Raw genomic sequence first — 25,958 nt, 5'->3', positions numbered from 1 at the left:
GGGTTTCATAACCTGAAAAGGAAGTCTTGGTGAAACTTTGGGTAAAACAGCAGCTGAGGTTTGAGCCTCTAATGGTAACCAGTTAAATATCAGAAAGACTCGAGACCTGTGGGAACAAAACCTCCACATGAGAGGAGAATTGTTATAATATTCCATGTTTCTGTTGTAGCCACCATGCATTGATTAAAAATTAATTACAGCAACGGGTGACCATTTACAGGCTGCATTTAGAACGATGGAGTGTTACAGTGAGGTTTTCCACAGAAACGACAACAAAGAGGAAATTCGTGTACTTCTATTTTTATGTGGCTTTAAGAGAGAAGTTTGTGTGAGAAACTAAGAGACTAAGAATGTCTTTCCTCGTAAATCTCATCTTTTTCATGCTTCAGTTTGAAGGTAAATGCTTTGTTGTTTTTCCATTTCTTTTTTATTTTGAAAGTGAAAGTTGTAGTTTTATGGTAATGAATTGTTTGAAATGCATTAGAGTTAAAAAATAGAATGTGTTCTGTTTGTGGATTTAAACCGTAATTGTGATTTCCATCATAGAGAGTGAAGAAATGAACAAAAATCATAAAACAGCAGCATCTTGCTTTATTTCAATGAAACTGGATTCTGCAAAGATGAGAACATAATTTTTAAAATGAAAACATTTGTCAGGACAGGATTAGCAACAAATCTGCTCAAACACCTGCATGATGATATATTTACATGTTCATTTAAAAGTTGCAAACATTGAATTCTAGTGTTTTTTTTATTTATTTCTATACCAATATGGCTTTTATGAAAACTGTAAAATCATACTAGAACAAATCATTTATTTTTACTAAATGAAGCTAAGATAGAAGGTTTGCATGATTTTAGAGCCATTAGAGGTGGTTCTTCTTATCACTAATTCATCCTCTAATGTTTCAGGCTGTCCAGCATCTATTTAACAACATTCTGTGAAAATCTGACAATTTTATTTTATGGTAAGTTTTGTTGTGTACCAACAAGGAGTGAAATATAAATATAAAAGAATTAAGTTTATTACCAGCTTTTTGGTTTTTGTTGCATCCCTTTGCTGTAGTTTCCTTCATGAAAACAAAATTTAAAACATAACTCTTCCTACAAATAGGATCAATATAATCTTTTTAAAGGGTAATGTGTTTTTGATATTGTCTTTTTTTCTTTGCAGCAAGCAGCTGTGCTGTAGCAAAAATAGATTCCTATCATGGACGTGGGGAAGATGTGGTTCTGTCGGGTCCACTTTCTCAGTCTGACCCACATGTCAGGGTTAACTGGCGTTATAGCGGAGATACTCAGCCTCTGGTGGTGAATGGGACGGTTCAGGAGACTTTATCTCAAGCTGCCAGGATGAGTGTGAACACTGACGGATCTCTTGTCATCAGGAAGGTTACGGCTCCAGATGCTGGTTACTACACTTGTTGGTACCAGAACTCCATTAACATTATTGAAAATCTGCTGTGTATTTTGTCTAGTGAGTATTCTACCACCTGTACCTCAATCATTCTGTTTCTCAGCTTTCACAAACACTGATATCCTGTTTTATGCTGTCATAACAATGAAAGACATGATTTTACCTCTCTGCTCGTATGTGGAATGCCTACTACCGTATACTAAACTCCAAACCTTCTCCATCAGAGGAAGCTTCATGGAAAGCTTAGTGGTCGCTTAGTGAAGGTAAAGGTCTGCTGGGCTTATTCCTCCAAGGCTTCCCTGAGCCGGTATAAAATGGTTCCCCACCTCTTTGCTTCATGGTGCTTTCGATACCCCAGAGACTCCTGGTGGGTGCCTTTTTTTGGTCTGGATTGGACATCTTGACCACTGGTCTCCAGCCCTGTTTTCCAGAGGTACCAAGGACTAAACCTTCAGAAACTGGAGCCTCGGTCGTGTGCTCCTCCTGCTTCTGCTGCTTCCCTGGATCTGGCTACTATCAGGATGGAGGTGGTAACAGCCAGGTCTGAGACTCCAGTCTGAACAATCATAGTCTAATGTAAGGAGAGTGAAAAGAAGCCAGTATGTGAGCTGCAGATTGCAACCCTGACAGGTGATGTTTTACTGTCATGTTTTATCCAAAGCTGTATTAATGGATTTTGGATTATTTCATAACAAAAGAAACATAATTTACCTCCGACAGTCTCTCGCTGTTAAGCTAACTGTGTCATAGCAAGGACACTTCTGGATAAATACAGGTCCTTCTCAAAATATTAGCATATTGTGATAAAGTTCATTATTTTCCATAATGTCATGATGAAAATTTAACATTCATATATTTTAGATTCATTGCACACTAACTGAAATATTTCAGGTCTTTTATTGTCTTAATACGGATGATTTTGGCATACAGCTCATGAAACCCCAAAATTCCTATCTCACATAATTAGCATATCATTAAAAGGGTCTCTAAACGAGCTATGAACCTAATCATCTGAATCAACGAGTTAACTCTAAACACCTGCAAAAGATTCCTGAGGCCTTTAAAACTCCCAGCCTGGTTCATCACTCAAAACCCCAATCATGGGTAAGACTGCCGACCTGACTGCTGTCCAGAAGGCCACTATTGACACCCTCAAGCAAGAGGGTAAGACACAGAAAGAAATTTCTGAACGAATAGGCTGTTCCCAGAGTGCTGTATCAAGGCACCTCAGTGGGAAGTCTGTGGGAAGGAAAAAGTGTGGCAGAAAACGCTGCACAACGAGAAGAGGTGACCGGACCCTGAGGAAGATTGTGGAGAAGGGCCGATTCCAGACCTTGGGGGACCTGCGGAAGCAGTGGACTGAGTCTGGAGTAGAAACATCCAGAGCCACCGTGCACAGGTGTGTGCAGGAAATGGGCTACAGGTGCCGCATTCCCCAGTCCTGGGCTACAGAGAAGCAGCACTGGACTGTTGCTCAGTGGTCCAAAGTACTTTTTACGGATGAAAGCAAATTCTGCATGTCATTCGGAAATCAAAGTGCCAGAGTCTGGAGGAAGACTGGGGAGAAGGAAATGCCAAAATGCCAGAAGTCCAGTGTCAAGTACCCACAGTCAGTGATGGTCTGGGGTGCCGTGTCAGCTGCTGGTGTTGGTCCACTGTGTTTTATCAAGGGCAGGGTCAATGCAGCTAGCTATCAGGTCTTTTATTGTCTTAATACAGATGATTTTGGCATACAGCTCATGAAAACCCAAAATTCCTATCTCACAAAATTAGCATATTTCATCCGACCAATAAAAGAAAAGTGTTTTTAATACAAAAAATGTCAACCTTCAAATAATCATGTACAGTTATGCACTCAATACTTGGTCGGGAATCCTTTTGCAGAAATGACTGCTTCAATGCGGCGTGGCATGGAGGCAATCAGCCTGTGGCACTGCTGAGGTCTTATGGAGGCCCAGGATGCTTCGATAGCGGCCTTTAGCTCATCCAGAGTGTTGGGTCTTGAGTCTCTCAACGTTCTCTTCACAATATCCCACAGATTCTCTATGGGGTTCAGGTCAGGAGAGTTGGCAGGCCAATTGAGCACAGTGATACCATGGTCAGTAAACCATTTACCAGTGGTTTTGGCACTGCGAGCAGGTGCCAGGTCGTGCTGAAAAATGAAATCTTCATCTCCATAAAGCTTTTCAGCAGATGGAAGTATGAAGTGCTCCAAAATCTCCTGATAGCTAGCTGCATTGACCCTGCCCTTAATAAAACACAGTGGACCAACACCAGCAGCTGACACGGCACCCCAGACCATCACTGACTGTGGGTACTTGACACTGGACTTCTGGCATTTTGGCATTTCCTTCTCCCCAGTCTTCCTCCAGACTCTGGCACCTTGATTTCCGAATGACATGCAGAATTTGCTTTCATCCGTAAAAAGTACTTTGGACCACTGAGCAACAGTCCAGTGCTGCTTCTCTGTAGCCCAGGTCAGGCGCTTCTGCCGCTGTTTCTGGTTCAAAAGTGGCTTGACCTGGGGAATGTGGCACCTGTAGCCCATTTCCTGCACACGCCTGGGCACGGTGGCTCTGGATGTTTCTACTCCAGACTCAGTCCACTGCTTCCGCAGGTCCCCCAAGGTCTGGAATCGGCCCTTCTCCACAATCTTCCTCAGGGTCCGGTCACCTCTTCTCGTTGTGCAGCATTTTATGCCACACTTTTTCCTTCCCACAGACTTCCCACTGAGGTGCCTTGATACAGCACTCTGGGAACAGCCTATTCGTTCAGAAATTTCTTTCTGTGTCTTACCCTCTTGCTTGAGGGTGTCAATAGTGGCCTTCTGGACAGCAGTCAGGTCGGCAGTCTTACCCATGATTGGGGTTTTGAGTGATGAACCAGGCTGGGAGTTTTAAAGGCCTCAGGAATCTTTTGCAGGTGTTTAGAGTTAACTCGTTGATTCAGATGATTAGGTTCATAGCTCGTTTAGAGACCCTTTTAATAATATGCTAATTTTGTGAGATAGGAATTTTGGGTTTTCATGAGCTGTATGCCAAAATCATCCGTATTAAGACAATAAAAGACCTGAAATATTTCAGTTAGTGTGCAATGAATCTAAAATATATGAATGATAAATTTTCATCATGACATTATGGAAAATAATGAACTTTATCACAATATGCTAATATTTTGAGAAGGACCTGTATATCAAAAACAAAAACACTTTCAGTTTCGTTGATTTAACAATTACTATTCTGTGCCCCATTCACTATGTTATTTATTTCGTGCATTTGAACAATTTTCAAGATCGGTTGTTTTTAATGTGTATTTAGAAAATGGTTTCTCAATATTATTAAAAATTCTCCAGCTCAAAGTAGCAGAGAAGAAAACCGTCCAAATCAGATTTAGTGCAACATATAATGGAGATAACAATATGAAGACAGGGATAAAAAGGACTTGACTTAATCATTACAAAGACAAGAGAGCTGAGATTCAACATTAACAGGTTTTAATCTTTCTACGGCTGATTATATTTCTAAAAGGTAAATATTACATTTGAATATTTTTCTAAATTATGTAAATCAACCAGGTTTTTTTCAATAGTGAATTAAATATTAAAAGATAATTATCAAATGTTTATGCAGTATTTTAGGCCTAAGGACAAACAGTCCAGGTTTGGATTCCTAACCTACAGTGATGCAGAGTTGGAGGTGACTTATAGTCATGCATTTAATGAAAGAATATTTATTTTAGTCATTAGAGACTTTAGTCTTGACTAAGACATATCTGGCAAAATCCCAGCAGTGTTTGTCTTTTAGGAGAGTCTTGGCTGTTAAACCTGAGAGCTGTTTGAAATTGAACCTTGATTTTATTTTCATTAGTCTGTCTTTGAAAGTTCACTGAAAATGTCTAACCTGTGAAAACAGGAAAATAAAAATAAAGTTTCTCTGTCCTTGTTTCAGTTTCTCCATCTCCACCAGAAGTTGAGTGTAAACAGGATAAAATATTGGATTTAAACTGCTCTCTGAAGTGCACTGACCTCTCTTCATGCCTAGAGGGCAGCATCCTCTGGGTGAAAGAAACAGGACATTTGCTGCTAGAAAACAGAGTTGGGCTGAAGGGAGACAAAAGCTGCATTTCTGTCCTCACCATGAATCTCCTAATGGGCAACTACAGAAGATACACCTGCCAGTTTGTTTTGGCAGACAAGGTCAAGACAGAGGTTCACTACACACCTGTCTTCTCAGGTAAGTAATAGATGTACATTATATTCCAAGCATAAGCTATGCTACTGTTAACCCTGGGCAATTATGTGAATTTCCAAAAGGTATGAAGGCTGAATTTATTTAAAATGTTGTTCAGATTCCACAGACTGGCCCCCTCTGAGCTACATCTTGCTGATTCTGCGCATCACAGGACTTATCCTGATGATTAGTATTATTGCTGTTGTTTCCACCAGAACCAGAGGTAAGCCACTTCACAATCAACAGAACCTGCTTCAGAAAATGTATTGGTAATCAAAAGTATGTCTGTCATCTTCCAGGAAGCTAAAAGCCACTGAAAGACATCAATGTGAGTTAAAAAAAACTAACTTTAATGACCAGAAAACAAAATGGCGACAGCAAAAATTTGCCTACATGGCAAATATATATAAACGTGTCACAGAATGCTTGGTGACAGTGGGGTTGTATTAAATACATCAGATATATTAATGTGAATGTCCTAGCTGTGAAAACTCTCTCGCCACTAAATCCAGATATATTTTCACTTATATTATGTACTTTTGTTTCCAGAAGAGCTGCATTGAATTCAATCTTTTAAATTAAATTAAAACCACAAAAATAATGAACATCTAATACATTTCTGCTTAATCTCATCTTTTTTCATTTTAAATAAATTGTATTTAGTTCTAGAAAGTCAATGTTTGCGTTTTTTCAAGGTTCATTCTTTACATTTTCAGCCAAATCTTGAGCTGAGATTCAACCGTTCCATGTCTCCTCCATAATTCAATAAATTATGAATCAAAGCAGGACAATGAACATCAGTCTAGAGGAGCAGCATGGGAGAAGTTTATTTTCTCAGTAGTTTTTGAGCAAAAAAGGCACAGGTACAGGGCCTGAGTAATGATGACTGTGTTGTTGTTTGATGCAGTATAAATGTTGTGAACACACTGAGGACAGAAAGAAGCAGAGACATGAGGAAGGATGAAGAGAATGGTAAGGAGAACAGAGACCAGATGTTTCTGCCAGACAACTCATATAACTCTGTTCAGTAGGAGCGTCATGATTTATTCAGATACTCAGCAACATTTGTTTCTCTGTATCTTAATAGTGTTAATTTCAGAAGTTATTCCACTTTTCTTATTTCTAAATATTCGAGTTTAAACCTTTTCGAGGTTCTCATTGAGACACAAGGTCTTATTTTCCAGACAGACTTGTCTTAAAACTGTTAAAAACAAAATGTAACACAGAAGATATTCTGTTGGTGAAAGTTATGTGATAGTAAATAAAAATACTGTGAGTGTATTCATTTTAACATTGAGAAACCTTTAATAAAATTGATTTCAATCAATTTCATTGTAAATGTGGAACAACTTCTGGCAGTTAGCTTTGGGCTATTTGTTATTATCTGTTATTTCGAAAACAAATGTAACAAAACCCCCGTTGGGGCTTAAGAGGTGAAGTTATTTTTATTCTTACCTATTTTATATATTCTTGTTAAGATTTGTTTCTTTTATTCATTACTGTCTGTTGTTTAGTGTAATATGGACCATGACTCTATAATAAAATGAATCAATCAATCCAAAATATTTGTTGGGGTCTGGGAGGCTCTGTCTCCTCTGCTGCCTGCTGTTTCCTTTGGTGTCCTCTAGGTGGGGCCACAGCATGGTGTCTGAGGGTGAGAGGCGTTTCCCATCAAGCCTCATCTTCCCAGCAGTATAAGAGCAGCCTGCTGTCACACTCAGCTGACCTTCTTCACATCAAATACAAATGAGCCCATTTATGTTCGGTTCTGATGATAATTTATGATGAAGGAAAACCCAAAATCTCTGGATTTGTTCACAGACTAAAATCCCTCTGGAAGCAGACACACAGATCCTAAATCAGACAACAGAAACTCGTCACACAGCACTGAGTTAATGTGTCGTTGTCTCTATCTCACCATAGAGATGCTGAACAGCCAAACAGAGGCAGATAAATCTAATATCACAATTAAATGCAGACCTGTTCCCAATGAAACTTCAAAATTATCCTTTGAGCAATCAAAGACACATCAAATGGACACATTCATGCAGCAAACTGTCTATGGCATTTATTCCTTAAACCACATAAAATATTTTATTACTCTAATAATATTAATAATTTCCTCTGATAAAAATCCAGCCATTCAAGTCCATGCATCTGAGTAGGAAGATCAGTGAATAAAGATCATAATCATTAAAGTTCAGTTTGATTCACTCTGATCTATTCTGATGCATTCTGGTCCAAACCAGACAGCTAGCATCTCTTCTTCTACTGATGTGTCTGGTTGTAGCATGAGGTCACTATTAAATGTCAACATAAGAGGGGGGAGTTGGGTTCTCATAGACCTGCTCACAGGCACTGCATTCTGGGATTTGTGGTTTAGGTGGTGAATAGGCTATCTACTTGTGGGCCAGCTCTAGTTGACCTTTAGAATTAACTGATGGGCTAAATTTGACCCGCGGGTCTGAGTCTGACACCTGTGCTGTCATTTGTCCACTTTAACCTGTTTGGATTCTGTTCTGACTCGGTTTAACTGCTCTGTCTGCAGAGTCTCAGAGCTGCTGGGTGTTGGTGGACTGACTGCAGCTCATTAGCATACATCACAGTTCCTCTTTGGCTGTTCTTGCTCAGGAAATGACAACAGCTTCTACAAAAAACTGATAAACTATCAAATAAATAGAAAAAATAAGCGGCGAGTGTTGATGTGAAGATCTTTCTTTAATTCAGTCACAAAGAGGAAATAACATCAGTATTTTCAGATCTGCAGCAGATAAAAGTCTCTCAGTGTTCAGCAGCTAACAGAAGGACAAGAGATGTTGGGTCTGGTTCTGGTTTTGATCGTTGTGCTTCAGTTTGAAGGTAAAGATCTGTTTTCTTTCAAAGGAACCTGAGACAAATTATGGGATCCTTTGATTAACTGTGATATTTTATGGAGATATGAGAATGAATATATTATTTTAGACATCAATTTATTTTGTACTGATATGTCATTCTGGCCATTGATTTGATAGCAGTAGCATCATGCGCTCTGCTGATGTTAGCGCTGTGTGCTGCTTTTAGCTCCTTGAGGACAGCACCGTACTCTTGTTTTGATTATTATTATTACATAAACAGTTTTGCATTGTTTTTTGCCGTTTTTGTTTTATTTCTGCGGAGCTAGATACTTCTTATCAAACTACAAACATGGCCGAACAGGTTAAAGTGCAGTACTCCTTGACCTCGAGGGGGGCAGGATGTGCAGTGGCTCAGTAGCATTTAAAGAAACAGCACCAAGTGAGTTGCTTTCAGACACACCTCAGAACAGGGGTAAAAGAGGAGCCTGTGGAGTTACAATAACAAGGAGTTCAGACCAAAGCATTGCAGCTCTACTTTATACAGACCACAGCTGAATGATTTAGATGTAAAAAGAAAGGTGAGTTTCAGATTCGGACCCAGACTTTTGTTACCAAAACTAAACTAAAACTGGTTATCTGAAGATATGAGACTTGACTTTGGTTTCGAGTCTGAGACTTGAGTAGCAATAATAATCTTTATCTCTTTATCTTTTGCTGTTTAACTGCATAGTTTTTTCATGTAATAGAGGTTGCCTATTATACGTTTAATTCATTTATCACTGATTTGATTGTGTTACTCTCAGGGTTGTTCTGTGGTTGGTGATTCACTGAGCTAACATCAGTTATTTTCAAATTTTACATTAGAGGAATTTATAGATCCAGATATGAATGGATCCATTTTTATTGTAACAGTTAAGTGTGACAACTATCTGCTTGCTGATCATGTTCTTTTTTAACATTTCATATTTTTGCACCTTATAATATAATTCTCTGCAATAACATATATCTGTAAAAAGATTAATTATTTCTCTCACAGAAAATACATCTCTGACGTGTATTTGTGATTGCTGCAATATCCAGTCTGAGACAATGGTAGACTCAGGTTGTGGAAGTAGCAGAGCACATGGCTCCCCCTGGTGGATTTCAAAGGGGATGCATGTTGGAGTGTATATTTTGCTTTGTGCCAATAGCTTTGTCTCTTGTACTTTAACGAACTTGTGTTTTTAACCTCTGCAAGACAAGACATTTGTGTCTCACCTGATTGTATGAAAACTGCTCTATAAATAAAGTTTGAGTGCTTTGAACATTAAAATCAAATCCTGTGAATTTTCTGCTAATTTAGCACCATTCAATCTTCATTACCCTCTGAGGGACACAGAAAGGATCTGCTAAAAGTTTTAATATAAAGTCTTGTTGACTCAAAACTAACAGACCAAAACCATTTACCTGAAATATTTCTAAACTTTGTCCGCTTCAAAAAAGCTATGGATGGATCAGCAGCAGCAGGCTGAGTCTGCATCCTAACATCTTTGGGTTTCATTCAATTCAATTCAATTCAAAAATACTTTATTAATCCCAAAGGGAAATTAAATGTTGTTGTAGCTCATATTATGAAGGTTTCCTCAAAGAGCCGTTGTAGATGCTGATGGCTGTGGGCAGGAAGGATCTCCTGTAGCTCCGTCTTACAGCAGATCTGAAGAAGCCTCTGACTGAAGACACTCTGTTGTTGTAGGACAGTCTGATGAAGAGGATGCTCAGGGTTCTCCATAATGTTCATTTTATGAAGAATCCGTCTTTCCACAATGATTTCCAGAGGAGTCCCGAGAACAGAGCCAGCCTTTTTTATCAGCTTGTTGAGCTTTTTTAAGTCCCTGGCTCTGATGCTGCTTCCCCAGCAGATGATGGTAGAAGAGATCACACTCTCCACAACAGACTTACAGAAGATATGCAGCATCTTGCTGCAAACACCAAAGGATCTAAGCTTCCTCAAGAAGTACAGTCTGCTCTGTCCCTTCTTGTAGACGGCTTCACAGTTGCATCTCCACTCTAGTCTGTTGTCCAGGTGAACACCGAGGTATTTATACTCCTCCACCACCTCCACTTCTTCTCCCATGATAGAAATAGTTTTTGACTTATTCCTGTTTCTCTTAAAATCTACAATCATCTCCATTGTTTTAGTCACGTTCAAGATGAGATGATTGTTTCCACACCATGCCACAAAGCGGTCCACCACCTTCCTGTACTCAGCTTCTTGTCCATCTCTGATCCACCCCACGACTGCAGAATCATCGGAGTATTTCTGCAGATGACAGGAGTCTGTCTTGTACTGGAAGTCTGAGGTGTACAGAGTGAAGAGGAATGGTGAGAGTACAGTACAGTGAGAGTTCATGTTAAGTCTTTCAAGATGATTGCAGCCTATTATATAATGTCACAGATTGGTAAAACTGACTAGTAGTGTTTAACTCTCTGTTACATCCTATATTTAAAATCATGTTCCAAAGTGTAATATTCATGGTGAATAATAATCAGTTACCCCAGCCTGAACCACATAAAACACACAGCGCTCTACCAGCTGGATGTCCTGGATGAGATTTCCATTACAAAGCTGTGATCAGATCATTTGCTGATACTACAGCAGAGCTCCTCTTTGCTGAACCATCTACGCAGATACTTAGATACACAGTAAAGTGACCTCCCACCATTTTCTAATATTATAAATATGGTTCACCTGCTGGTTGTTACACTGTTGTGTCATGTTTGAATTAACTGTTCTTGCTATATTTATTGCTATGAAACAGCATTTATTAAAGTCAATATATGCCTGCTGTATGTTTTCAGTCTTGAAAAGTTATGGAATCAAAGCTTTATTAAACTCTAACTTGTATTTACTCAACCCTCCGCTGACCACAATTAAAAACAGTGGAATGTGGAAAAAACAGGATTAGCAAAAGGTGGTAAGGATAGAAGACCCAGAAGGTGAAGATCATGTTAAGGCAATCTAAATGCAGTATGGGGAAACGATAAGGTCACATACAAAGCTTCTTCTTCATCAAAGCAAGAATGACTTAGACAAAAGCAACACAAAGTGATGGTCTCAAACGCAGGTCAGATAGCTCTAACTTGTGATGTATGGACAGCTAATGCTATGGAATGGCAGATTGCTAAGAAAGATTCAGTTTTAGTTACGGGTAAAGTGAGAGATCTTAAACTCGTTAACTTCAGAATAGGGCCAGCTGTTTGTTAGATCAGACTGGGTATCTTCTTTCAGAGGTTCTTTTTTATTACAATGAAATTATGGTGTGTCTGTGTGTGTGTGTGTTCTTGCACTTGTTGCTAAGTGAGAATGATTTTTAGTATTTTTATCGCAAAGCGAGGACGTTTTGACAAAGGGAGGACATTTTCCTGGTCCTCACTTTTCCAAATTCCTTTCTTGGGACAGGGATTAGGTTTAGGGTTAGGTGCAAACTGGTCAGAGTTAAGTTTGGGGTCAGGGTTAGGCCCTAGAAATCAAGGAAAAGGAATCGAAGTCAATGGTAATTACTTAAACGTCCTCATAAAGATGGTAAAACATGGATGTGTGTGTGTGTGTGTGTGTGTGTGTGTGTGTGTGTGTTCCTGTCTTGGCATCACAGTGAGAACCATTTTCCCGATTTCACCATCAAATTGAGGACCGTTTGTACCAAAGTGAGGACATTTTGCTGGTCCTCAAGACCTATTTTGCTAACGGTTAGATTTAGGACTAAGGTGTGAATTGAGTTTAGGTTAAGGTTAGGGTTAGGTAAGCACTGGTAATAGTTAGGTTTAGGGTTATTGTCAGGGTTAGGGCATAGAAAGGGTTGAAAATGACTGAAAATCAATGGAAGTCAATGGGAGTCAACAGATGGTCCTCACTACATATAGCAAAACAAGAGTGTGTGTGTGTGTGTGTGTGATATTTAAAACAGTTTTGTACTGAACTAACAGGTCTTAACCTAAGATATTGTTGAGCGTGTATTCGTGGTATTACGTTATTTAAAAAATTTGACATTCACTTTCAATGAAACTGTGAATGAAGATTTCATTCATCCATTATCTATACCTGCTTATCCTCAAGCGGGGGGATGGACAGGTCACCAGTCCATCACAGGGATAACGCATTCTTACCTAAGGCCAATTTAGAGTATCCAATAAACCTAGCACTTATATTTTTGCACTGTGGGAGCAAACCTGAGTACTTGAAGAAAACCCACACAAGGGCGGTGAGAACTTGCAAACCTAATGCAGAAAGAGCCCAGAACGGATTCGATCCCCGGAACCTTTTTCTAAGGGGAATAATTACAGAGATGCAATGAGGAACTTTTATTTATCAGATCATTTAAACTGACACATTGTTTACTAGATTGAAAAGGAATTCATTTTAGTTTTAGACAACTAAATGTCAAATTTAAGTGGTTGACATCTGCATTAATTGTGTCACACATTTTATTCTGAACCTTTCAATGCATCGTTACTGTTTGGGAACACACACATTCAACTTATTAACAACAACCATAAGATGGTTCATCTGTGACTAGTATATATTTCAGCAGTAAACACAACATACTTCCTCTGTCACTGTTTATAATCTAAAACCCAATTTTAAACCTTTTTACCTTTTCTTTGTTGACATAAATACATGGATTCCTAATAAGGAAGCAACAAAGCAAGGTTTAATACATTGTTCTTCTATTATTTTTGGATCAAACATCCTGAGGGTGAAAATTATGTAATGTTTATTTTGAGTAAAGAGTTTCCAAGGTACAATAAATATAATTCAACAGTCAGTCTTAGGAAGTGACATCAGAGGAAGTCAGAGCTGAAACTCTACAAGTCGCTCCATTTTAGAGGCTGACATTTCAAGCAACGAAGGACAACTGAGAACAAAACAGGCTACATTTAAATGGAACAAAATGTTTCTTTTCAAGATGCTATTGCTTCCTTTGACAGGTAGGAGCATTTTCAGACTGTTGATAAAAGTCAAGAATACGCTGCATACTTGACCATTCCTGTTGTTAAAACAAGTAGAGTTGACTTAAATCTGTTCATGTCTGAGCACAAACCCAGCTTGTAGGTATAGCACAGGCTCTATGTTTTGGTTGAGATTGAGGCCTAGGAAACGTCATACCTGAAGCCTAATATTAGTCTGCTTTATCCATTCCAGAACCTTTGGGTTTAAATGTGTGTGTGGGATCACTGTCGTGTTGGAGCAACCAAAAATCCAACTTTCAAACATCTAGCTGTTAATTTGAGAGGAAGGTGAAGAAGTTTGAGGTTGCCCATCTTTGTTCTTTATTTCATCTGCAATAGCAGTGACAGCAAACGTGTCCCACAGCATGATGCTGCCACCACCATGCTTGACAGGGACGCTTGAGAGTCTCATCTTGAGTCGTCAAAACACTTTTTGTCGTTATGGCCAAATATCTCAAGCTTTGTCTCGTTGAACCACAAATCTGTTCCTAGAAGAAAATTGGCTTCTCTATGAGGACGTCTTGCTTGTTCAGTTCCTTCTTTGTAAATGGGCTTCACTGTGGACGGTGGTGTTGCGGATCCAACAGTGTTCATTTTAGAATAATCACAGTGGTGTGGACTAAAGTTCTTGGAATCTTGAGCTGTTGCAAAATCTCTGAAAAAGTCTTTCTCAACTTGCAACAGTTTTTTATGTTGCCGCTAAGCTTCACAGGACATTTATTTATATCCAGATTTACTGGTACAACATCTGTACTTGTTGCTGTTTACAACATTTAAACTTGGTCCTTTTTGCAGTTAACTCAAGATGGGGATTACAACCTAAATGTTCTGGAGCTACAAACATCAACTTCACATTTTTTTGTGCCGTGGTTATGCTCTGAAACAGAAAGAAAGTCACTCTAAACTTTAAAAGTAAACATACAACAGTCACATATGTTTAAAAAGTTAAAATGTTAGTCTTCCTAAAGAACAATAGACTCAATACAATCTCATAAACTTGGGTTGTGATTGTGAAATATACTCAGTCATATCCTGTAACTCCAGAGGGGCTAAAAACCTCAATCTTTAAATATCTTTACTTTAGTAACTGAAAACCAAAGAGATCAGTATCATCTTAGTTCACTGTTAACAGCCCAGGATACAATTTATATAATCTGAACTGGTTTTTAATAACATTTTGTCCTCTCTGTTATGTCCTCAGGAGTTCTAAGCAGAGATCTGTTTCTCTCCTTCACTGTCAGAGCTGGAGATGACTTCACTTTGACTTGTGAAAATGTGATCAGAGGTCACAGAAACTGTGATATCACCATCTGGCTCTACCCTGATTCAGGACAAGTGGCAGTGAAGCTGTTTGAACTCGGGAGGATGAAAAAACTGAGATCCAACCAGCTGAATGTTACATCAAACTGTTCTCTGGTTGTGAGGAAAGTCAGAGCTGAAGATGTTGGTCAGGACATCTGTAGACAGTGTGAATCAGGAGTACAGTCATGTCCAGACACTGTCATTAAGCTTTCTGTTGTTTACTGTGAGTCTTTAAACAATCTTTTCCTCTCAGGGCTTTTTTTACTACAGCGTACCATAAGTACATTGACGGGGAAGATTCATCTGCTCTGTGTTGACATACTTGAAGTGGTTGTTTAACGGAAATTATGTGGAGGGAGAAAACACAAATGTAGAGCAATTACAGTCCTGCTCTGCAGCTGTCCCCTGACCAGTTAGTTCCACATTTAAATCATTTACAAGTAGACAAATGTTAACAAAGAACAGCTTTTGACCTTTGACCTTAGTCTATCAGGTGAAAAAGACATGAATTTATGAATGTTTGTTGAGTTTTCTTCTTCGGTTCAGGTGAGAAAACAACAGGAGGAACTGGATCTACGGTAGCTGTGGATGATCTCCCAAAACCAACTGGAAGCAACTTCATAACAGGTATAGCATAAAGAAAACATAAACAATATTTGACTTCTTAATTAAAATCTTCCCTATGGGTCTTTGTGTCCTTCTAACCCCTTAGACTGGAGGATCTTAATTGTCTTGGTGGTTTCAGTGGGTTCAGCAGGACTGTTTGCTGTTTTTGTGCTCACCATCTTACTCAGATTAACTCAAGGTGAAAATATTTAGACATTATTATGGTGTCTTCATTATCTATTGCAGAAAGCTAATATTAATGTTTTCATTGCATATTTTTTAGAGAAGAAACCACAGATGGATAAAAACCCTGTAAGTTCTTTAATCAAATACAATGTGTGTTTTTTGGGAGGTTATGTTTTTGGAAAGAAACAAGTTTTGCATTAGTCTTTTCATTAGACTCAAGATGTTTTAAATTATAAAGACAAATCAGAAACTATAAAACACTCAAAAATTGTTTTTCTTTTCACACACTATCATCTCTTGTTAGATTTGTTTGATACGGCACAGTTATAAGAGCAGTAGACTGCAGAACATATAAAGATTTGAGTCCTAAAAGCCGTTCGTTTGATTTGATTGTGTTATTTTGCTTTTTTACAGGCAAGTCCGAGTGATGGTGTCGATGAATACATCTATGAAAATGTTCAGCCTTCTTTATGTCCAGCCTATCTCAGCATCCAATGATCCACTGATTAAATTGTTTAAATTCAGACTTCCATTTCTGAAATTTTGTATGACTTAACACAGCAGTGTGGATGCAGATTTGACCTCACAATAAATTATTAACACATTTTGTGAAAATGACCTCTATTCCATGTGTAAGATGAGAACCGCTCCATTCCATCTAATTAAGTAAGTAAGATGTTTTCTGCAAGTTTTTCTTGTGTTTGACTATTTTATGTCTTATTATTAAGTTATGTTTATGACTACAATGTACATAGATTCTCACCAAAAAATTGTAAAATAATTTTAAATATGTTTTATACTTTGCTGTGAAGCACTGTTGCCTTGCAGCAAGAAGGTCCTGGGTTCAACTCCGGGACGGGGGTCTTTCTGCATGGAGTTTGCATGTTGTCCTCGTGCATGCGTGGGTTCTCACCGGGTACTCCGGCTTCCTTCCACAGCCCAAAGACTTGACTGTTAGGTTAATTGGTCTCTCTTAATTTCCCTTAGGTGTATGAATGAGTGTGTGCGTGGTTTTTTGTGTGTTGCCCTGTGATGGACTGGCGACCTGTCCAGGGTGACCTCGCCTCTCGCCCATAGACTGCTGGAGATAGGCACCAGCTTCCCTGTGACCCACTATGGAATGTGTGAAATGTGTATCTAAGATTATCGACCAGTAGGATAGATAGATATAGATAGATAGATAGATAGATAGATAGATAGATAGATAGATAGATAGATAGATAGATAGATAGATAGATAGATAGATAGATAGATAGATAGATAGATAGATAGATAGATAGATAGATAAGATAGATAGATAGATAGATAGATAGATAGATAGATAGATAGATAGATAGATAGATAGATAGATAGATAGATAGATAGATAGATAGATAGATAGATAGATAGATAGATAGATAGATAGATAGATAGATAGATAGATAGATAGATAGATAGATAGATAGATAGATAGATAGATAGATAGATAGATAGATAGATAGATAGATAGATAGATAGATAGATAGATAGATAGATAGATAGATAGATAGATAGATAGATAGATAGATAGATAGATAGATAGATAGATAGATAGATAGATAGATAGATAGATAGATAGATAGATAGATAGATAGATAGATAGATAGATAGATAGATAGATAGATAGATAGATAGATAGATAGATAGATAGATAGATAGATAGATAGATAGATAGATAGATAGATAGATAGATAGATAGATAGGACCTGTGATTAGTCCTGTAACCAAAACTTCAAATACAATTGTGTATTGGTCCCAGACCAAATCAGGACCCTAAACACAGCTCGACTGGTGAAGCGTGCACAGATGCGTATACACCTCCTTCGTCCTATAAGTAGAGCCTGTCTGCCACTCTATTCCTACCAGCTTCAACAAAAGCATGATTAAGAGCATCATGGCCAATGCATTTTCATCTGGTGCAGCAACTACAGGGCTGCAAACTGGAAGAGCTTACAATACATGAAGTAGATGATGGAAAACTCACTGAGGCTACTCATATAAACGACATTTGGCTCCTTTCTATGGTCCATTCACATTGTAATCACATACATTGTGGAGTCTTTTCACTACTGGTGTCTGGAAAATGCTTACTGCAATGTCAGACACAGCAGAGCAGGTTCTGAAGGTGCTTCATAACCCAAACTCTGAAATATCAAGTCATTTACAGCTTTCCATTATTTTTCCTAATAACCGTTTATTCATTTATTCATATTTTACGGTTAAAATTTTGACATCACTAAATCATTGTTTTACTTTTATAATATATTTTGTTTGCCATTGCAAAAATCATCTCCTAGTAGTTTACTGAATATCTAAAAGAAGCACCATGAATCATCTGACTTTTATTTTATCTGATATGCTCCATTTTTAAAACATGGATAGCTCACCATTTACCAGTAAATACTAAAATAAATCTTCTAGATGACATGGAAAATCCCTCCAATATGATGATTTTGTTTTTCAAGTACCTATCTGCTTTAGCTATCTTCACACCTATGCTTATTTTTAAACCTCCAGCATAGTTTTGCAAATATTCCCCTTAGGACCGGATATGATTCACCAGTCAACACTCATAACTTGGCTTTCTTGTAACTGCATTTGCATCCTTTTTAACCTAGTATTCTTCAGCTGACTGTATGCTGGTTAAATAAACTCTTTTCTTTGTAGTGAGGTAACAAAGCAAAGATGAGAAAAAGCAAAGGTCAAACATCTGTGCACTAAAAATATTTTCCATCTACTTCCTCCCTTCCTGGTAAAAGAAATGTACTCAGCTCGGTTTGAGGAAGTGAAAACACAGGAAGTTTTAGTGGTAGAAGCCATGTTTTAGAGATAATGATATTAGACAAGAGCGGAGGGGCTCCGAATAATGAAGACTGTGTTTACAAGGACTGATATGTTTCTATTCTTGATGCAGACGCTTCTGTTGGCAGGTAGGAGTCTTATCATTTTTACGTGCTAATACAGATTTAATTGTATCTACTAACCTTTATTCAAAATTAACCAAGTGTGTTTTTGTCTTTGAATGTCAGGAATACTGAAACTAGTGCTGTATGTGTGTTGACAGGAATAATAAACAGAATTTCTGGGGTAAATATCTAATAAAGGCCATTCAAATCTTGTCAGCAGCACTTAAAATGTTGTCAGAGTTGGAGATAAATTTACTGGTTTTGTAAAATGTAAAAAAAGAAATGATCAGGATTGTTATCATAGCAACAACTGGTAAATGGCTGTGTGGTTTACAAAACAAGATGGATCCATTCTTTCATGTCATTTAAGTCAAATTCTGACCCAACTGTGTGAATGTGGCAGTTAGAATCAAGACTGGTTGAATTTTCAAACAGGATAAGTGTTATTCTGGGGAGCCTGTAAACCTAACAAAGCTCCTGATGTATTTAGTGCAATCTGCTTCATGAATGTAGCGCAAGTAAAAAACAAATGTGCAAATTTCCTGGATGTGTGAATTTCTTTCAGTGATTTTCAGTGACTTCTCCTTTTAAAGATTTTTTACTGTCTTAATGAAAAATATTTCTATTTACTTTTATTTTTTCTATTCCTTATGTTTGCGTCGGTTTTTCATGAATCTTCATCAGTCTGCCTCTGACCTTTGAACTTTGTAAATGCTGCTTTGCTCTTTTTAGTTAAACAAAAAATAGACAAGCCTACATATTGAAGTAAAATTTTAAAAGAAAGGTTAACGTTTTGACTCAGCTTAAAAAGAACTAACCATCAGTCAGTCTGAGGAAATGACTTCATGTAGATCAGAGGAACTAGATGCTCCATCTCTGCACCAGAGTGAGTCTCGCAACTACAAGAGAAAACACATGATGCTTGTATTCACTCAGGTGAATTGATATATTAAAGATATTTTTTATATTGCTGCTGGTGCTTTGGTTTATAGGCAAATAAAAATATGCATTTATATATTATTGTTCAATGAATTAAAATAAACTGATTAAATAGAACAAATGTATTTGACAAATCAAAGAACTCCCAGGTATACAGGTGCAAACACGTGTCTAATTTTTCCTGTTTCTCTTTTCATCAGCGACAGCAACTGGAAAAACTTACATTATTGCCAGAGATGGAGATAAAGCCATCTGTTAAATGTTTTAAACACAAGCTGGATCAATGTGGCCAGACCACCTGGCTCTTTGTTGATCGATCCGATTCAGGAGCCGTAACGCTGTTTGAACATGGGAGGCATTATAAAGATGCCAAATTAAAATCAGACAGACTGAGTGTTACAGCAGACTGTTCTCTGGTTATAACGAAGGTCTCAGTGGAGGATGTTGGTCTTTATACCTGCAGACAGTTTGATACATCGGGAAACAAACAAGGATCAGACTCCAGTGTCCATCTGTCTGTTGTTCACAGTAAGTACATCAAGACATCAACAAAGAGCAGACTTTTATGTTTATTTATCTATATTTAACAGTGTGTATTCACATCATATTTTTTATTGATTGTGGTTAAAAACACAAAGCATAATTTATAGTAAAATAGTGAATATATTCTTATGTTGCATTTTTAAACAATATCTCTATCTTCATCAGTGTTTGCACAGATGAAAAATGATGAGGTCACCCTGAACTGCTCTGTGTCGACATATGGATGGGACTTAACAGTAGTGTGGCTCTATGAGGGTAAAGACATTGACCCTCAAATGAAAGACTTAAAGACGACTCAGTCTGGCTGTTCAGCCACTGTGACCTTCCCAGCCTCTCACCAAATTTACTCTCCAATGAGTCCTGAGTTATTTAAGTGCCAGGTACAAAGTTACAGTGGAAGCATGAAGGAATTTAACCTTATGATTCCACTTCTGACTGGTCGAACAGGTGAGATTAACTGTTTACAGCAACCTTCTGCTGACCTCTGACAGTGACCTGCATACTTATGTTTGTAGTTTAAAGTTGGCAACATTCTCTGATACAAACACAAATGTTTAACCCCAAACAACAAGCTGAATGAGGGGGTGTAGTTAAAAATACTAAAATCTTGGGTTGTGCTTTGTTGTCTGTAGGTCCGAGACCGCCACCACCAACAGGTGAACCAATAGCAAAATCTGAAGCCAAAACATCATTGAGCCCAACATCTAGACATGTTTCACCAGCCTTTAAAGGTATTCACTTCATTATGTTCAGTGTCCATAATAAACTCAAAGTATCTCTGTTAGACAGAAAAATGAAAAAGTGACCTATATTTTGTGTGTTGTCTTAGTAAATCTAAAATCAATAGCTGCTGAGAGCTTATTTTAGCTTATTATGTCTCCCATTTCAAGGAGAATTATTTATAATTTATTTCAAATAAAAATTATTAATCCCACTTTAATAATTTCACAAAAGAGTATTTTGAAATTAAATATTGTCATTTTGTCTCCTGTTTTCAGGCAGATTAAAATGGAGGTTCTTCATAGTGTCTTTTGGTTTAGCTGCACTCCTAACTGTTGTGGTGGTCATTAGCATCTGGACCAGAATCAAAGGTGAGCCTAATCAAACCAAATCTATCAAGCACTGCAGTCTTAGAGGAAGGGAAATTTGGCTTCTTTTGCCTTTTCAGGAACAAAAACACAAGCAGGTAAATTCTGCACATTCTTAAAAAGCAATTAATGATACCTGTTTTTTTTTTTTTTGTTGTTGTTGTTTTTTGCAGAAAAGTCTGTACAGATTTTTGTAAACAAATGTTTAGGCTTTTTGAAATTATGATACGTGAGATTCCTATTAGTGCATCTTAAATGCAGAAGAGTTGGAAAACACTTCACATATTAATAATAAAAATGTTGAACGAGCAAACATTACTGAGATGGACACAGAAAACATGATTTGGTCGAACTAACCAACCTTAGAAGTAGGACCAACAAAAGGTGACCGAACCAACACCAGCTGAGGGAACTGTCCAGCAGGGGGAGGTGCTGAAACATTCAGATGGTACAGATCAAGCGGAGAAGCTCAACTTTTTTAAATGAACATTTGGTCAATAAGTGCAGTGGAGATTACAATTAGCAGATGACAACAGAAGCATTAGTCAGACTTGCATTGAGCATTAACAATCTAAAAAAAAAAGTAGAGTATTTCACAAAGGTTGAGAATAATTTCTGCCTCATACTGATGTTGACAGTAATGCAGACAAATGCTGTTTTGCTATTGGTAGTTATTCTGTTGCTATAGGGTTAGGGTCTTTCTCATCTGTCATGACAACATTTCCAACTCCCTCTGTGAACTTTAGCGTCTTGGTTAATACCACCTCTGTCAGCTGTAAGCATCTATTGCAGTAAAACTCTATCTAATGGGCTGACTTTACCACTGACATGCAAAGCGTGAATTTCTGCAATCTATCATAGCCAAAGAAACAATGTTCCAAATAGTCCTTTTGATGTTAATATTGCTCACATTTGTATTACAATCATATTTTTGCTGCATGTTGTGCAGCCCCAGATAAAATGCTTATAATGTTTTGCTTTTCTGAAGGTTTTCAGGGATGAAGATGAAGGTGCTACAGAGAACTCGGAAGAGGAGTTTGACTCTTCTGTTTCTGTTAAACATTACTGATCAAAACCTCTCAGAACTTCATTCCTACAAATTGCATCAGATGGTTTCATAACCATCAGGACAGTCCACATGATGAGGAGAAGATCTCATGAAAATACAAAAATTATTTAGAGTAATTATTTAATTGTATTTAATTTGCAACCGATGTGCAACATTGTTACTATTCTGGATGCATTCATTCTTTATTTTTGGTTCTTTTGGGTTTTAATGATAAACGGTGTAATTTTACAACTGCAGAACCAGAGTTTATCTGCCAAAAAGGAGCTCATTAATATCATCCTTAAAAATGGTACCTATAGCGGCGTAGAACCATTCAGAAGATCATCTTTTCTTCTTATGGTATCTGAACACAAAATACAGTCATTTCGATGTATGTTTAATATAAAGCTTTTCAAGGCTTTTTCAGTATTTCCATGTGTGTTTGATATCCATATGTAACTTTAACTGGTTTTAATTTTAGAAATTTAATAAGCTTTTAGATTACCTCACGGTAAAGAAAAAGATTTTAAATGGCACAAAACAGAAATCGTCCAGCCGGGTTACAAACATTAACTGGAATGTAATTAGTTCCCTGGTGTAGTTTTAAAATGAAATACATCCAGTTTCAGGTTACCAAAAGTTTTTCTAGGTTTTACTTCTGTTGCATGAAATCTTACTTATTGGTTTCATTTGTACGGAGTACTCAGGTCCACTTGTTCCAAGGACACTCAGGTCCAGACCGGGTGGCAGAGCTTTTAATTTCCAGGCTCATCTGCTTTGGCTTCAGCTCCCTGCTTGGGTTCAGGATTATGATTCTCTCTGTGCCTTTAAGCTAAAAGTTTGTATTTGAAAGGGCAAACATTTAATATGACCAAGTTTTAAACAGCATTGCCTCAGGTCGGTACACCTGCTTACAGTTTATATCTGGAGAACTGTCGGGTCCAGATGCAACCACTTCACAGAGTGAATGTTTGTCCTGCAGGGAAAAGTAGGTTAGCAAAGTATACTCCCTTTTCTCTAATTCTTATTATTTTATATTGTTTGTTAGGTCATTTTAAAACATTCACCTGTTCGATGTGACTTCTGAAGTCACTATTTACCCCATACTGGTTAATATTTAGTTGTGAAGAAGTTGTTTTTTTTTTTCTTTTTGATTTGTATACAAGAAGTACTATTCCATTATTTATTTAATAGTAGTTTATCCCTTTTTCTGTAAACTTTCTGAGTTAATACAAAACTCACCTGACAGTTTCAGTTCTGTTTAAATCCTGTCTTGTTGCTTTTATTTGTTCATATTTCACAACAGAGAGCGCCAGGACTCCCACATACATACAGTACACATGGTAAATGTTCCACCTCAGCAATGTTCTGCTGGTGTTGTCCTGTTTAATTTAATCATTAATTAGCTTTTAATAATCCCTTTCAAAACGAATGTATTATGTTTAATTTTACAAATACTTAATAAAAATTATAAAAATGCACACTCATAAGTAATTTTGTCTCTCTAAAATTTACATTTAAAGCATAAATCTTGATGATTTGAAAGAAACTGGCTCCTGTTGTCCAGTTTCTCTATTGGTTCAAAACAGATTCTGTGTTCCATAAACAGTAGAAGAAAAGAGGAATGGAAAGGAGAGCTCAACCTTTCTGCATTAAACCATTAAATCTGTACTAAAGCTGTGCCTGGAAGCATGAAACTAAAGCAGTAGAGGAATCAACGAGGAGGAAAATGTTTGGTTTTTTCATGCTGTTGGGGCAGTCTGCAGGTAAGGATCTGTTCAACTTCTTTCTTTTCACATCACACTATGTAGGTTTTTTGAAGCATACACTGAGTTTAGCTCACTATTCAACAGTCTGGTCAAGAACTATAAAATATTTCACCAGTCAAAACTTTCCTCTCCTCATTCTCTATTTAAATGTCATACCACTTATGATTTTCTGTTATATTTTCAGTATCTCTAAGCAGAGATCCAACCCTCTCCTTCACTGTCAGAGCTGGAGATGACATCACTTTGTCCTGTGAAAATGTAGCTGAAAATGTAACTGTGACACCACCACCTGGCTCTACGGTGATTCAAGACAATCAGCATCAGTAACACTGGCTGAATATGGAAAGATTTAAAATGTCAGATCAGACAGACGGAGCTCTCGTCCATCAGGTGAGAAACTTCAAAACTGGCAAACCTTCCCTGTTGGTAACAATTCATTAAGGTAAAACAGTTTTTGATAGTTAAAATATTAACGACCAATGCTCGTTTTTTTAGTAGAGAACAGCAGTGACAAAAAAAAACCAACAATCTGAACAACGTTACCATTGAGAAAGGCATCAAACAGCATAATTTCAGAAACAAGTACACTGAAACCTGCAGGAAAGAGCCGCAGCCCATAGAAAGGCTACTAGTGCTGCAAAACAAAATATATTGAAAACCCTGCAGGAAAGAAGGTTGTGTAACATGTTTACTTTTTCTGTTTCCTCCAACCACATTTCAACATATTTCACAGCATTAGAAATGGAAGAGATGATGTAACTAAAAGTGTTCAACAAATACTTTTGTACTTTTTATTAACACACAATTATCTGATATTTAAGTTCTCGATGTGAGAAGAGACCTTATAATTCATCTACCTTCATAAATGTTGTATGATTTTATCTTTTCAGGTTGGCTGTGGTTATACATCACTGTGACTCACTGTGACTCACTGTGACTGTGTTACTATAGCCATTGTTATCAGGGTGTGGGGTTTTGTTGGTTCTATATTATCCCTACTGACCGCCAGAGGCGGTGCTTCAAGCACTGAATGATCATTCTTGCGCATGCGCAGGTCGAGAAATTAATAACAACATGGTCACATGTGACCTACCGGTGGCTCACGTGAGTCTATATAGTCACATGACACCGGGAGTCCAGTCCCTTCTTTCTTCTCGCGCGCAGGTTGATGAATGCAGGTGTTGACTTGTGTTTGTTTGTTCCTCTTATTGCTTGCTGCTGGGAGCCTCGTGATCGTTGTGATCGGAGCTGTGGATGATTCTGCCCTCCAGAGGCTGCGCAAGCTAACTTTTCTTCCAGGGTTTCTGGTAAGTTTGTTCGGCTCGCCGGTAGCGTTTTCTGCTCGTGCTGAGTCCGTTCATTCATTTATACGTTGCTATTCCTGATTGTCTGACTCGCAGGTGGCGTTTTCTGCTCGTGCTGAGTTTATTTAGTTTCGGCAGTAGTTTACTGCTCGCTTTTGTTTATTCCTGTTTGTCCGACCAGCCAGTGGCGTTTTCTGCTCGTGCTGAGTCCTACAGCTTGTTGCTGTAATAGGGTCTTGACGGCGTTTTTTTCTGCCCGTTCGACCCCATCTGTCCACTGGGTCATGGACAATCTTTGTTGTGCGTCCTGTTCGGCTCCCCTACAGCCAGAGGACGGCCATGACATGTGCCCTCCTTGCCTTGGTGTTGACCATCTCAGGGAGGCGCTTTTAGATCACGCCTGCTCTAATTGCAGCGTTCTGCCCCGAGCGGTGCGGTTGGCCCGGCTGTCCTCGGTGGAGCAGCCTGTTGACTGGACGGTCTCTGTCCAGCAGGATCCGTTGAGAATTTGCCCTTGGAGTCTGGAAGGAGAGCCAAGCGGCGAGGCCCCCCGGGACTGTCCTCTAGAGTGGACCAACTTTCTACGGAGCTGGCCCAGATGAAGGCCCTCCTTCAGTCTCTCCGGGGGGATGGTGACCGCAATGAGCCTTCCCCTCCTGAACAGGCCAGGTCCTCGCATTGTGAGGATGATGTTATATCAGTTGCGGCCTCGGGCACCCTCTTTCGTGAGGCCTTTCCGGAATTGGGCTCCCGGACCTCAGGTTCGGGGTCCGTTGCCTCCCT

At 38.3% G+C, this 25,958-nt stretch overlaps 1 protein-coding gene and 1 long non-coding RNA gene across 3 annotated transcripts; both read left to right on the top strand.

Annotated features, from left to right (window-relative positions):
- Nucleotides 1-5,408: 5,408 nt before the first annotated feature.
- On the top strand, nt 5,409-8,184 carry LOC124881735. Of its 2 annotated transcripts, none has more exons than XR_007041729.1 (4): nt 5,409-5,649; nt 5,765-5,869; nt 5,946-5,974; nt 6,554-8,184. It is a non-coding gene; the product is annotated as an uncharacterized LOC124881735 (long non-coding RNA). The 2 variants fall into 2 exon arrangements; XR_007041728.1 differs by lacking the exon at nt 6,554-8,184 and adding an exon at nt 6,363-6,462.
- A 5,154-nt stretch (nt 8,185-13,338) lies between these two features.
- On the top strand, nt 13,339-16,058 carry LOC124882458. The gene is made up of 6 exons (XM_047388867.1): nt 13,339-13,445; nt 14,668-14,991; nt 15,315-15,395; nt 15,481-15,573; nt 15,658-15,686; nt 15,975-16,058. The coding sequence occupies exons 1-6, from the start codon at nt 13,409-13,411 to the stop codon at nt 16,056-16,058; spliced, it is 648 nt and encodes a 215-aa protein (XP_047244823.1). The 5' UTR covers nt 13,339-13,408.
- Nucleotides 16,059-25,958: the final 9,900 nt, after the last annotated feature.

This window comes from Girardinichthys multiradiatus, chromosome 15 (assembly GCF_021462225.1).
Source record: "Girardinichthys multiradiatus isolate DD_20200921_A chromosome 15, DD_fGirMul_XY1, whole genome shotgun sequence".
NCBI classification, from domain to species: Eukaryota; Metazoa; Chordata; class Actinopteri; order Cyprinodontiformes; family Goodeidae; genus Girardinichthys; species Girardinichthys multiradiatus.
The sequence above is the reverse complement of the archived record's forward strand: the minus strand, read 5'-3'. Positions and strand labels throughout refer to the sequence as shown.